This window comes from Pimephales promelas, chromosome 12 (genome assembly GCF_988280905.1).
Source record: "Pimephales promelas chromosome 12, fPimPro1.hap1.1, whole genome shotgun sequence".
In the NCBI taxonomy this organism is placed as follows: Eukaryota; Metazoa; Chordata; class Actinopteri; order Cypriniformes; family Leuciscidae; genus Pimephales; species Pimephales promelas.
This window is the reverse complement of record NC_142780.1, coordinates 22,056,615-22,071,515: the sequence shown is the minus strand read 5'-3', so window position 1 is coordinate 22,071,515 and position 14,901 is coordinate 22,056,615. Positions and strand designations below refer to the sequence as shown.

Below are 14,901 nucleotides of genomic sequence, written 5' to 3'. Positions count from 1 at the left end.
CTACAATTACCAATGGCCACATTCTCCCCACATATTCCATACTGGGATTGTAGTTCTTTGATAAACAAATCCTAGTTGGCTGAAGGATACGAGTTCCAGTATGAAACTACATTTCCCATAATTCCCGGCAAACCCGGAATTCCAGTTCCCGTAGCCCTGGCCGTATGTTCTGCCTGTTTCCTGCAGCAGAGGAGAAGGAGGTGGTGTCAAGAAACTGGCAAGATCCAACAACATCGTAACCTCAACCAACACCACTATACAATGAAATTATCATCAATAATTCCCGCTCCCGAACTGCACTACTTCACCCTCCTGCTGGTATGTGTACGAGTAGTCGCGTGCTCGTTCAGTAACACACTTCTGACAGGTTTGCTTGTGATAGCTAGCTCATATAACGTTAGCTATTAGGTTTATGAACTTGCGTGACGCTCTTGTTATTTAACGAGTTATTATACGAAGGCCTCTCTAGAATGTGTGCAACGAACGACTTCAACTATGAATCTTGGTCTAATGGCTTATTAGTGAATGTATGCTTGCTACAGAAAGTGCTAGACAGCTGGCTAATGCGGCTAACCAGCTATTAGAGTTAACACCGGACTTTTAGTCATGATGCAGCTGCAAGTGTGGGACATTTTGAGAGTTAATAGCCAGTGGGTCAACTATTTTTATTGAATTCAATCACAACCACACTCGCATATAAACATTGTCATTTATAAACATTGCCAACTTACATTTTCATTTGGAATGTCTGCAAGCAAACTAAGGATCACTGAATCATAAAAATCTATATTTGTATCAGTCTCTAAAACAAAGGCCAAAAGACTTTTTCTCAAGCGTAGAGTGACTGAATAGACGAGTTTTTAGATGGGAAAATAAGTCACTACGTCACACGCAGCCACGTTTTTGAACCTTGCAGAGGTTTTAAATGTTAAACGCAACTTGTTCAAATGAACCAGTAACTAAGTTGCTTGCAGGTGTCCTGTTTCCATTCATAGTTGTAAAGTTTCACAGACAGCAATTGGTGTGAGCCTATTTAACTCGGAAAGTCCTTTATACACTTGAATTAAGCACTTAAAGTCGTTTTTACAATAGAAGCCATACAGTTTGCAGCTGTCAACAGTGATCTTTATAGTCCTAAAGTAAAGAGATGGCTATTTTGGGATTCGTTTCATCCGACTTCGCAGTGAAGGAACCGGTTGGTGAACAACTCTGTTGTGGCCGAATCCTATTGGCTGTCAACCCGGAAGTGAGCCGCGCTGCTCTGTCCTGTCCTGTTTAGCACAGCATGATGTGAAAACCACAGCAGCGGTAGCCTTGCTCCCAATTGAGTTCATTTTACAAGCTTTCAGTTTCGGTATATTTATTTTAGCAGTAAATAGAAAAGGACACATATTTGTGTAGATACATTTTTTTTCATAAGTTGTTAAATTTAAATATTTTGGTGTGTTTTGATTTGTGAACTTAATATTTATCACCATAGGTATAGTTTCCTTTGAGATTGACCTTCAGCACTCCAGTCACTGTTTCATTAATCTTTTCAATAACTTGTGCACGCGTGACTTGCGTTGTATAGTTCCTTCCTCATTCTAAAATTGTTTTAAGGCAACTTCATGATAGCAATAATTTAATATAACCCACTTTACATACAGTGTGAAAGCATTACTGATTTGTTTATGATTTTCAACCTATTTTAAACATTTAAGAATGCAATGTTAAAAAAATAACATAAAACAAAATGTTTGTTCACACACATAAAAACATCTAGACGTAAAAGCAGCATGTTCTCACCAAGGATGATAACTACAACTATAAAAGTTTTTTTGCATGCCTTTGAATTTAATGCGAATACTGCTATAATTACACCAAAAATAAATGGTAATTCGAATGGGATCAGTGTTTAAACAACTATATGGAATAGATTTTATGTTATTTGATAAACTGGTTTTATTCTCTTCATACCTTTAATAAGATTTGTAACAAAATAAGTTCAAATTTAGTCCTAGGGTTTTTAGGGGGAAAGTTAATTATCTTAAACATCTTATCAACACTGAGGAACACTATCGTTGGACTTTGTTTCAACCAACTGATAAACAATAAAAATAGCCAAGCAGAATCTATCCGATTTTAAAGATTTTGAAATTGACAGATGTGACGACTTGCACATGCTCAAAATAGATGAAACAATTTTTTGTGTGTGTGTGTGTGTGTGGATTCTAGCCTAGTTATTATAGTTATCATTCTTGATGTGAACGGGTCTTAACTCTCTGAGTAGAAACTCCCTTATTAGAAATGGGAAGCTGTTTGTGATGAATCTCAGTAAGAAACGGAGATGCTCGGGACCAAAGCTGTTTACCGAAACTACAGCATATGTTGGGTCTAGCTGTGAATTTTTACTTTGGGATCTGAGCGGTTTAGATCAGCCCATGTGGAGCTGTGTGTTTTTTGTTTCTGTGGCTGTTGTGACAGTTGGAGACTTGAGTTCTTTGAGAGATTAGCAAATACATTTAGACAGTGTTGTTTAGCAGCTGCCTGTTTTTGTTTTGAAGAGGATCAGAAATGCCTCAGTGTGATTTGATATTTTAGTCTGAATGGTCCTTTTTGCCTCTTAAAAAAGCCAGTGTGAGAATTGGGGGTGTAACGATACCCTCATTTCACGATTCGATACATATTGCATGTTGTTCAATGTTCATGATTCCGAAGCTGAAAATACTGAATTATTTTTTGACAAATATGCTTGGACTCTGTCACTGACTAGATATATTTAAAATAACAGAGGCCACTTTTTACTGGTAACGTAAGACATTTGGCATCCAGGACCCACAAATATTCCCCCTTTGCATTATTATACATTATATTCAGCATTATACAGTATGTGTTTAAAGGGGTCAAAGGAGGCAGATTTTCCACAAGTTGGTATGATTCTTTTGAGTCTTCATGTAAAGTTTGTAACATTGGTTCAAATTCCTCAATGGTTATATGTCTCTTTAAATGATAACGAGCAACTGCTCAGTGCTCACCTCACCCCTCTCTTCTAAGTGCTGCCTTGGCAGATAGTATACAAATGGCTGAGCAAATATGCTAATACAGGACAGTCTGTCAGTGGTCGTGGGCAGATTGTATGAAAAATCCAAACGGCTTTATTATTGAGAGTGTTTAAGCTTTTTGACGATTAAAAAAAAAGTGGAGTGAATGGATTTTTTTCATTGTATGGTGGTTGTCCACACATTGCAAAGACACATTTATATGCAAACACCATATAAAGGTGAATTTTGCATCCGATGACCCCTTTAATGTAGTAATGACTCTACAACCCTGTAAACTTTCATTTTTTCCTCACGCAGTAATTTTCATATTGTCGCTTTTTTTGTATAGCGATTTATATATTGTTTCAACAACCCTATAGGGAGAAGGTCTGCATCATGTAATCGCAGTCAGTCTTGGCCGTTCGCAATGTTATTTACTTGCTGAGCAACACTGTGTTTAATCAAGGAGAGGTGAATACATCGTAATATCATTAAACTTGTCTTCAGGCTATCTTTGACACACTCAAACAGGATGTAGTGATATGTTGCGGAAGCAGACTCATCCAACAACCAACAACTCTACTTTAATGTGTGGAATTACCAAATCTGTCCACACTGTCTTTTGGATTGATTATGTATGTTAGATAATTAGCCACGTTTTAATACATTTTGGTTGTTTATATGCTCACTTCATAGAATTTATATTTACCAGATTAAAAATTCCAACTAATCAGCAAGACCAAAGATATCATCATATCGGTAAAAGGAAAGTCTAAAATCCATACGAAATAGTTGTAATACACATAGCGTTCATCTTAAGATGCAATTTATTAACACTAAACTTTGAAACATATGTATAATGTCATTTTTAATTTTAGTAGACAAATATTCTGCTCAAATAAACAAATACAGTACCTGTCAAAAGTTTGGAAACATAAAAAAAATGTTTTTGAAAGTCTATTTCAAAAATACAGTAAGAACAGTAATATTGTGAAATATTAGGCTGCAATTTAGTGGTTTTCTATTTTAATACGTTTAAAAGTGTTATTTATTCCAGTGATGGCAAAAATAAATTTTCAGCATCATTACTCCAGTCTTCAGTGTCACATGATCCTTCAAAAAATCATTCTAATATGCAGATTTGCTGCTCAAGAAACATTTATTATTATTATTATTATCAATGTTGAAAACAGTTTTTGCTACTTAACATTTTTGGGAAAACAATGATACCTTTCAATGGTAAATGGTTAGATTTGTGGTAAGCTTAAAAAAAGATTAATTTAAATGCTACAAAAGTTTTCTAGTTAAATGCTTTAATACATTTAATAAATGCTGTTCATTGAACTTTCTATTCATAAAATGTTTACACCACAACTGTTTTTAACATTGATAATATAATAATAAGAAATGTTTTTGAGCAGCAAATCAGCGAACGGTTCTTTCAATTTGTTTAATATTTATTTCATAATATTTCTGGATTTTTTTGTATTTTTGATTAAATAAATGCAGCCTTGGTGAGAATAAGAGACTTTTATCAGTTGTATGTATATATTGAATATGATAAAACATGTTATTGAATAGCCTATACTTAAAGTTTGAATTTTTTAATATATAAATTCGACTCATTCTCAGTCTTCAATCTCATTATGACAAATAATTAAATATAAGCTGGAGTGAATGGACTGTTGTTACAAGCACATTTTCTTACTTATTTGGGAATGTAGTGAAACCACAATTTGCATGTTGTTGGCATGGACACATAACCTGCACGTTGGTCAGCAAAGATTCACTTTCCATTTCTCAAATGTCACATTAGTTGTAAAAAAAAAAAAGTCACATGATGTATTTAGCTATGATTGATTTGTTTTATTGATATATGTTGATATTCTATAGTTTTGCCTGGACTGATGATAGTATAATGAAATCTGTTTTCCTGTTTGTCTGACTTTATCCCATGTTTTTTGCTTAATGCTTATTTGTATTTGTTTGTTGTGTCTCATTTGATTTGATGTTATTAAGAATAGGTTATCGTTAGTTTCCCGTTTCACTCCTCAATTCTGTATTTTTAAATGTATTTCATAACAAACACATGTCAACTTTTCAAGGCTTTAAATATATAATTATGTAATATTTATGTAATTGTTTATTTGTTTAAAAATATTTTAAAATGATAAATTCTGTTATTTATGTTCTCCAAATGGGCAAAGTTATTATGATAGTAAATTTAGTTAAGTTGTTAAAAGTTGCATGAGTCACAACAGATGTTTACTGTAGTAGATGGTTTCTTCTACTTAAAGGGATACTCCACCGTTTTTTCATATTAATCTATGTTATTCCCTTAACTTAGAGGAGTTGATACATACCTCTCTCATCTCAGTGCATGCACTCAATCACTCTGACTCGCGAGACACTTTAATAGCACTTAGCTAGCCCAGTTCATTCAATATGGGCCAAGCAGAGAAGTGACCAAACACCTCCACGTTTTCCCTATTTAAATACAGTTGCACGAGTAGAGTAACTCGACCTAGGACGGTGACACAAAGATAAAACGTTGTGCTTTTCTAAGCCTGTAAATTGGATAAGCAAGTTATTGGGAGCACTTCGACTCGGCGCATATTTATCTATGGACTCGGCGCAGTAATATCATCACTCGGAGAGTGAGAGGGGGGAGAGGACTTTTCAAGAGTGATGACATTACTGCGCCGAGTCGAAGTGCTCCCAAGCACTTGCTGTGGTATTAAGGGAATAACATAGTTTAATATGAAAAAACAGTGGAGTTTCCCTTTAACTTGAATTGCTCACATCACTCCAGAAAATCTGATTCTTATAATTCCACTCTAAGACCATTTTTATTCTTATTCTGGGCTTGCCTAGGGTTCATTTTGGGACTTGCATGAAAACCTAGGGGTGTTTTTTTTTTTTTTTTTTTTTTGTATCAGAGTGATTATAGATTATGAGAATGACTGTCTAATCATAATGATTTACCACTGGCTCTTTTATGCACACTGTTACTGTTATTACTCACATACACAGTACACACACACACACAATGTTTACCAATAAACCACCTCTGTTGTTGGCAGGTAACGGGTTTGTATACTCCCGGACGAGGAGAAATAACAAGTCTGGATTCTGGAAACATCGATGACATCCTTAGTGAGTTCTTACCTTGTTTATTTGTGTGTTTTAAGGAGGCTGTTTCAATCAGACAGTTACTGCACCTGTGTTGTGCATGTGGGTGTCAGTTATCCAATGGTGCTTTGTCATTGTAGTAGATCAAATGTCATTAAACCACATGTTTCTCTCTACAGACAGTGCAGGGGTGGCTCTAGTCAACTTCTATGCAGACTGGTGAGTGTCTCTCAGATTAACGCCTCCAGATGTGTGTTTGTCAGATAGAGTGATGAGAGTTGATTTGCTTAGTGGTGCATGATATATCCATACACATCTTAAGGATTGAAGTTTCCTTTAGGTGTTAGAGCGCACTCCACAAGAGGCATGGCCTCATCATGGGCTTGGTATTGCGGGATTATCTTGCAGCATATCTGTATGGCGGCAGAATGGGCCTCCCCGTTCACATGTATAAGGTTTTATAACCTAGAGGTTCTCGCCTTATAGGCTAAACTACTTTCGGTCTAAAAATCAGGATTAAAAACACATGGATTTTGTGTTCTGCAGTGAGGACCATCTCGCAACCTGGAGAGCGGGCGGGGTATTACACATCTCCTTTGCATTTAAAGAGACCGCTCCAAAATGAGTGGCCCACAGACGCACATCAAGAAAGGGGTAGAATAGGGGCCTGTGGAGCTATAATAATGAGGAATTCAGACCCAAGCATTGCAGTTTCGCTTTATATAGACCACAAATGTATGATTTATATGTTAAAGGAACGATTTAAAAGCATTATTATAAAAAGCATATTGTACAGCTTATTACACAGAATCAACAGACCTGAAATATTCTATCTGTATCTGGAGTCATTCTATTTGTATGTATTTTCCGCAGGTGTCGTTTCAGTCAGATGCTTCACCCTATTTTTGAGGAGTCGTCGAACATAGTGCGGGAGGAATATCCAGACGCTACACAGGTGGTGTTTGCCAGGGTGGACTGTGACCAGCACTGTGAGTTTACACACACACATTGGCTTAGCCTTTGAGATAAAGCAAATTAAACAGAATTATTGATGTCTTGTAAAGTGTTTGATGGTTTAATGACAAAACTGCATCTTCTGTGAAGTCAAGGCGGCTCAAAGATACCCCACGGTGTGGCTGTGTGTGTGAGAGAGAGACCTCGCATGACTGATTCCAGCCGATCGGCTTTGGTGTATTTACCCCCCACATTGGTTGACTTTCATTTCTCGGCCCCTCCCCCTTTCCTTCTTGCCTTCTCTCTGTCTCTACTTTCTTTAATTCTTTGCCTTTTTTGTCTCTGTACTTTGACTTGAGACCATCTTTCTATTAAAAACGAGCCTATCTCTCACCTTTTGATCTTTCTCTCTCATAACCTCAAAAGTAAAATATTCATGGATTGACACATTTTGTTCTTCAAAAGCATAGTATCTGGAAGGGTAAAGTGTTCTTCTACATGTGGGTCCTAAAACTCATCCTTCTATGTTACAAGCCAAACAAAAATCGGTGTGATTCTGTTGGTTTTCATTGATTTAAACACACCTTTAGATGGTCACCTTTAGGTATCTACATTTACCTCTCAAAAGTTTGGAAATTTTACAATGTTTTAATTTTTTAAAAAGTCTCTCATACTCATCAAGACTGCGTTTATTTAATCAAAAATACAGTAAAAACAATATCGTTTTCTATTTTAATACATTTTAAAATCGAATTTATTGCTGTGATGGCAAAGCTAATCTAATTTTACCAAATATGTTTATCTCTTTCTTTAAAGTTCATTTGAACTTTCTATTCATCAAATAATCATAAAACAATTGACAGCTTCTACAAAAATATTAAGCCACACAACTGTTTTGAACATTGACTATAATAAGAAATGTGCACTAAATCAGCTTATAATGTTTTCTGAATGATCATGTGACACTGACGACTGGACTAACGGCTGCTGTTTTTGTTCTGTTTCTCCTGATAGCTGATATAGCCCAGCGCTACAGGATAAGCAAATACCCCACACTCAAACTGTTCAGAAATGGGATGATGATGAAGCGAGAGTACAGAGGTCAAAGGTCAGTAACCGCCATCGCTGATTTCATCCGCCAGCAGAAAGTGGATCCAATCAAAGTGATTGAAAATCTGGAGGAAATCAGCACTGTAGATGTGAGTGTTTCACAATGTCAAAGTCAAAATGCTTTTCAGGTTTAGTAACTAAGAATGACGTGGAGTCTGGATTTCCTTGCTGTGTCATCTTACTTGCATCCTTCCTCTCTTTCAGAGGAGTAGACGCACCATCATTGGTTACTTTGAGAGTAAAGACTCGGACAATTACCGTACTTATGAGAAAGTGGCGAACATCCTCAGAGATGACTGTGTTTTCCTGGCATCTTTTGGGTAGGAGAAGCACTTAAGATACTTAAAGTCTGTTGCTTTGTAAATACATGTAGTGATCTTATTGTGAATGATTTATCCATGCATATGTTTCTAAAAAGTAAAATTCAATCTTCAATCATTTAGTCTGCATAAGCCCTGCCCCTTTCTTGCAATCAACTGCAATCTTTCATTCATATCTGCCTCTATCCAATCAACAACTGATAGATAAGAAGTCCCTTGGGCCTTTCAAGGGACAGTTCTGTTTCAGATAAAAATTCTGACATTTACTCACCCTTGTGTTATATCAAACTGTATACTGTTATATATTTATTTATTTATTTTAGTAATCTTCAAAGCTCTTTTCCATACAACAATACAGTTGTGACCATATGGCTTCTGAAGAAGCACAAATCATATGGACTACTTTAATGATTTCTTAATGGTGCTGTTTAGTCCATTTTGGAGCTTGACTGCCTGCATTCAGTATGAATAGAAGTATGGCAGGGGAGTAAATAATGATAGAATTTACATTTTGGGTGAAATGTTTCTTCAGAATCAATTCAGTCCTACTTCATTACCAGTCTTATTCTTTCTATGCGTCTCTTCTTTCAGGGAAGTTTCTAAGCCTGAGCGGTTCAGTGGTGATAATATTATTTATAAGCCAATGGGAGAGAATGCTCCTGACATGGTCTACATGGGCTCGCTCACAAATTTTGACCTCAGCTATGCCTGGACACAGGACAAGTGTGTGCCGCTAGTCCGAGAAATCACATTTGAAAATGGAGAGGTATGATTCCCTTTTTTGAAATATATTTTGGTGTGTCTATGTGAGGTATCGCATGTACTTCCTTTCCATTCTGTCCGCATTGTTATTTGTGTACAGTTCCATCGAACAGCCAATTCATCATTTGCATAAGAAAAGTCCCCTCCCCCTCAGTGTACTTTTCCCACGCTCGAGTGTGTACGTTTCAAGTGTGTTTGTGTTTTAAAGACGTCCGCATGCCATGTCCTTTAGTAGGTGTGGGTTTTTTTTCTTTGATTTACTTGACCACATGTTTTGAATAACTTCAGTCTCTGTTGCCTGGTGATATGGCAGATTCTCCACAATCTGCTCCACTGACCCACCTCTCCTCGACTGCACTTCACCCAGCCATCCTACACACTCTCAAAACTCATTATACAGCACTTAGTTCCAGGCCTCGAACCAGTACAACCAATCCAGTGGCCCTCATTTTATGAATAACATCTCTTGGACTTTTCACTGTTTGTATCATTCTGCTGGTCTATGATTAAACTGTGTGTTTTTGTGTGTTTGTGAAGGAACTGACGGAGGAGGGCATCCCGTTCCTGATCCTCTTCCATCAGAGGGATGACACCGAGAGTCTGGAGAAATTTCAGCAGGAGGTGGCTCGCCAGCTTATCAGTGAAAAGGGTATGTACCGGGGCCAGACAGCATCAGGGTCATCTTTCATAATTCGCCCGCGTGTATAATACAGGAACGCAAACCTCTCATGAATCCAAAATCCAAATGTTTTATTTTTATAATGTTAAAAAAATATGTATTATTATTGTATAGTTCTATTGAATGGGTTCCAGAAAAACAATATATTTTTTTACATTGTTTTTACATTTACTTTGGGAATTTTCATTTTCAAAGAATATTCACAAATTCAAATTGGTCTGAATGATTTGTTACTAACCAGTCGAACAAATCAAATACTGTATTCATAAAAGACTGGAATGGTTATGGAAATTGTTTAAAATGTGTGTGAACACCGATTTTTGGATGGGGCTTGGCCAACAAGTTAACAAATCGATCAGTTAGTGAGGTTGACTAACATCAATGGTTAAATCATAAATCATCCGTTTAACGTCAGTGTTGTAACATTGAATGAATAAAACCCTCTGATTAAAGTTGCTTCTTTAAATTAATCATTTACATTCTGTTTGAAATGTAAATATTGTTTCACCTTCTCTGTTACAAGCAGAAACGCTTCTAAAAAGTCTGAGTAATTTCATCTTTTTATTGATTTTTACACATCGGTCTGAACCCTTTAAATTGCATAGACGTTTGTATTGGTGTGAGCAGGCCTTAAGACATAGCATCGCAAAAGCATTGTAAACCTAAATAGATCAATTAGTAGATCAGTGGCAACAATTGTATCTATGATCTACTTAGGATTACAATGCTTTTGGGAAACGCAGCCCAGGAAGGGCTAAAACGTTTCAAGCTGTGTTCCATTTTATTGTGCTTAGTCTAGCCATTTCTGAATGCAATAACACATCCAACGTGATCGCCTAATCTAATCGGGGCCTAATTGACTAATCAATTAGTCGTTCAGATAACCCACCAATGAGTTTTGCACAATCCTAATCCAAATATACTTTTGTTGGCAAAAATGATGGTCTCTCAAGGTTTTAAACATCCAAATTGACCTTGACTCTCTCTTTCTCTCTGGCAGGTTCAATAAATTTCCTTCATGCAGATTGTGATAAGTTCCGGCACCCTTTACTGCACATTCAGAAGACCCCCGCTGACTGCCCTGTAATTGCCATCGATAGTTTCCGCCACATGTATGTCTTCCCAGAGTTCAGCGACCTTGCGTAAGTATTGCACTTGTCCGTGCGTCTTTAACGCAGAGATGAATAATTCAGCCTCCTCCATGCAGGTTATCTCTTTTTCCAGACACCTAGCAATTATATGATGATTATAGACTCGGCCCCGCACCAGCACATGCTCAAAAAGAGAGTGATAGAGAACGGCCTTTGGGCTTCATCTCAGCCAGTTACGCCAGTTATCCACACCTGACTGATAGCTAATGTGTGTGAACGTTGAAGCTTAGTTTTCATAGGTTCATAACCATGTTATTACTACTTTATTACAACATAACAATTATTTATGACACCAGGGGCCGCATATGACAGAAAGCATCATAATTCAGCACATGCCTTATTTTATTAAGCACTCTGCATATCCTATTATCCAATAAGGGCCTTATCAGCCTGCCTCCCATCAGGCTTTGATACAGCTGATTTTCCAGGGGGTTCGTGGCGTCTGGGGCAGTACAGATGATGTCATTATCTTGTTAAAATGCTGTGGTTTTGGAGACTGTCGGCCCCTCTCGGGGTCTTATCACTCATTAAATCAATGATGCTGCTTGGGGTTTTTTGTTGTTTGTTTTTTTGGACTGTTTTATGATGCCTTGCGTGTATGAACAGGGTTCCAGGAAAGCTGAGGCAGTTTGTATTGGACCTGCACTCAGGAAAGTTACACAGAGAGTTCCATCATGGCCCAGACCCAACAGACAGCACTCCAGGACAGGTCAGAGTTCACCACATCTGCTGCATGAGTGTGCTTTTGATTTACAACAGGGATCTGAGTTGGGCGTTGCCATCATATAAAAAAAAAAGTTTTTAATTGGAATGTGTGTAAAACTTGGATAAGTAGGCAGTGATTGATCATGGAAACAAAATAAATCAATTATTCTTTTCCCCAAAAAAACTTTTACTACTTATCCAAATATTTTTTTTTTCTCTTATGGAAAAGCATCATTGTTCCAAGTCTTTAGTGTCACATGATCTTTCAGAAATCATTCTAATATGATGATTTGGGTCTCCGGAAACATTTCTCATCATCAATATTGAAACACAATTGTCCTGCTTAATTTATTACTCATTACAGTAGTCAACATTTTAAGTGGATCAAAACCTTTCATCATGAATTACTTAGAACTTAGAACAACTTTCATGAACTTTTTTGATCCACTTCAAATGTTTTCTACTGTACCTAATTTGTTATGGAAACCATGATTTTCAGAATGACATGATGACTAGAACGTTGAAATTTATTTTATTTCATTTATTTGAAATATTTGTAATTAACAATATAAAGGTCCTTTACTATCACTTCTTATTAATTTAATGCATCCTTGCTGAATAAAAGTATTTTACTGACTCCAAACTTTTGAATGGTACTAGTGTAATACGCATGTACTTTAAATCGGTATTAATGCTTGTAATTTCTCATTTCCCTTAACAAATTACATATTGTACATAACAGCTCATCATTATGCTGTTAGTTAATAATCAGTTTCTCTGTTTGGCTTGTGCATGACATTTGCTGAAAATCAGTGTTGTCCAATTTTGCACTGATTAAAGTGCACCATTATGACGGGTTGCGAGTTCAGCACACTTCCCGGTCAAAATCTCTGAAAAGAATGTGTTGAACTAGACTAATTAATGCAGGCGTACATTAATTAAGACAATGACTGAATGATACGTACGTGCTGACATTTGAATGCGTGCACAGCTGAATGAACCCGGTGACCTGTGTGCAGAGCGATCTGTCACAGGAACACATCCATCTATCCGTGGTCCGGGTATAATGACTGTGTGTGTGAACATTCACTTTACAGATCTAGGCGAGATTTGTGGTTGTTTATTTGTCTGTCTGCGTGTGTATTCCAGCCGGAACTAGACGGGGGCAGTCCTCCCCCAGAGAGTTCCTTCCAGAAATTGGCCCCCAGTGAAACACGTTACACCATCCTCAGGGACCGGGACGAGCTGTGATGACACAACTGCATTGAGACCCAACCCAGAACCCTGCAGTCAGCTGGTGCCAACCTGGCACCGCCGCTGTCTGTGCAACGTCTATTTTCATAATTTTTATTTAGATAAAAAAAAAAGTGAGAACGTGAACCCCTGAGCTTTTTTTGGGGTGGGGAATGAAGAGTAGCGTTTTTACATTTGTTTTTGGAGCTTGTAAATATGTTTGTGCTCTGTGGGTCTTGTCTAAATTAAAAACATTTTTTTCTCCCCCTTTTTTTTTCTTTTTTTTTTTCTTCCCTACATTTTTGTCTACCCAAGTCCCCTTTTTTGTAAAAAAAAAACATTGGTACATTGGTGGTCCTCTTTGTTGGGAATGCACATTGAGTTTATTATGGATCTTCAATGCGGGCAAGTGGAATCATGGGAAAATGTAGTCCAAGAACAAACCTGCAGTCAACCTGTGGTGTTTCGTCCAGTCTTTAACAAAGCGTGTTTGTGAGAGTGAGTGTGTGTGTGTGTTACAGCACATGTATGTTACATGTGCTTATTAGTCTGTATTCATATGCACTGTACCGTTCCAGACTTGTTCAAATTCATGCTCGCTAAGATCCAGACTGGCTAGTTTCATATCATCCCATTCCATCAGGGGGAGTGGTCAGGGGCGGGGTTTTGAGGGGACCGGGGTTAAAAGGGTGAGGATTATTTGTAAATCTGTCATCTCAGAGGGGACAAGGAAACCAAAAAAAAGAAAAGTAAATTAAAAACATTTTACAAGATTCTACTTTGTCTGTTTCATTAAATGTTTCACTGTTGTAAATATTTTTTTTTCTAATTTTGCTCTTCCTAGGTCACATTACGCATGCCATATACATTAAAAGATATTTCATAAAAGTTAAAAAGTTAGTAGGTGATAATTGGAATGCAAATTAGATTTAATTTAATTGAATCTTCCTGTGTCGCGTTAGTGTCAATAAAAGTGTTTTTCACACTTGAAATAGTAAACCCTGGGTAAACAGTATCCTGGGTTGTCTTGCTTCACATTGCTCATCATTTTTACCTTGGGTTAACTATTAATTCTGGCTTTGGTGTTCATTAATGCTTTTTCACACTACATTCCTAAACCCTGGGTTAGCTTTCTTATTTGCAAAGTTAACACGAGGCATGCGATTGGTTGTCAGTAGCTAAGCATCTAGTCGTAACATTCTAACACTGCATTGTTTCTTACTACACGCATGTGACACCGCAATGCGGGGTTAACACCCTAAAAACAGTGCTAACCCAGCTAAATGTTCCTTCCTTACCCAGGGTTAAAAGCAGTGTTTAGAACGACGGTAAGCCGGGGTTAAGTGCAGTGTGAAATAAGGGAGAGTTCACCCAAAATGAAAAATCTGTCATCATTAATTATTGGAGAGAAATGTCACAGAGACAAAGTATTGCCTTGTGAGTACTTCATACTCCATCGACACATGAACATCGGGCTACCCCTTCAGACAGACATGCCGATCAAGAAGGTGGCTTAGATGACTAAACTGAGGTGAAAAACAGAGAAAAAAAAGTTTAAGAAACTGAATCTTGTACATTTCATCTACCCCTAAAGTAACCATATTAGTCTTTTGTAATTGTCCTAGTGACAAGCTAGATGTAAAAAAAAAATTCTCTTTTTTTTCTTTTCTGAGAGTGTGGGCGGGAGCAGCATCCAAATGTTATTGACACGGCTCGCACACCCTACATTAAAAAGTGTATATGCAGCAACTCGGGCTGAGTTGTGTTATTGCCACTCAATGGCATCTTCATTTGACAACAGAACTGATTTTGCTGCTTCACCCAAAAATTTA

The 14,901-nt window shown here is 37.2% G+C and overlaps 1 protein-coding gene across 1 annotated transcript; it reads left to right on the top strand.

The window, feature by feature from the left end:
- The first annotated feature begins 160 nt into the window (after positions 1–160).
- erp44 (endoplasmic reticulum protein 44) lies at positions 161–13,842 on the top strand. The gene is made up of 11 exons (XM_039679433.2): positions 161–318; positions 6,107–6,179; positions 6,335–6,374; positions 7,029–7,144; positions 8,124–8,308; positions 8,424–8,539; positions 9,131–9,305; positions 9,839–9,950; positions 10,981–11,122; positions 11,738–11,840; positions 12,986–13,842. Exons 1-11 carry the CDS (start codon positions 262–264, stop codon positions 13,085–13,087), a joined length of 1,221 nt encoding a protein of 406 aa, XP_039535367.1. The 5' UTR covers positions 161–261; the 3' UTR covers positions 13,088–13,842.
- Positions 13,843–14,901: the final 1,059 nt, after the last annotated feature.

What these genes read in the sequence shown, in the direction of transcription:
- erp44 (XM_039679433.2), top strand. Translation starts at nt 262, where the DNA reads ATGAAATTATCATCAATAATTCCCGCTCCCGAACTGCACTACTTCACC. An exon ending in GTCAACTTCTATGCAGACTG is followed by an intron (nt 6,375 to 7,028) that starts GTGAGTGTCTCT and finishes TATTTTCCGCAG; the next exon opens with GTGTCGTTTCAGTCAGATGC. An exon ending in CAGACAGCACTCCAGGACAG is followed by an intron (nt 11,841 to 12,985) that starts GTCAGAGTTCAC and finishes TGTGTATTCCAG; the next exon opens with CCGGAACTAGACGGGGGCAG.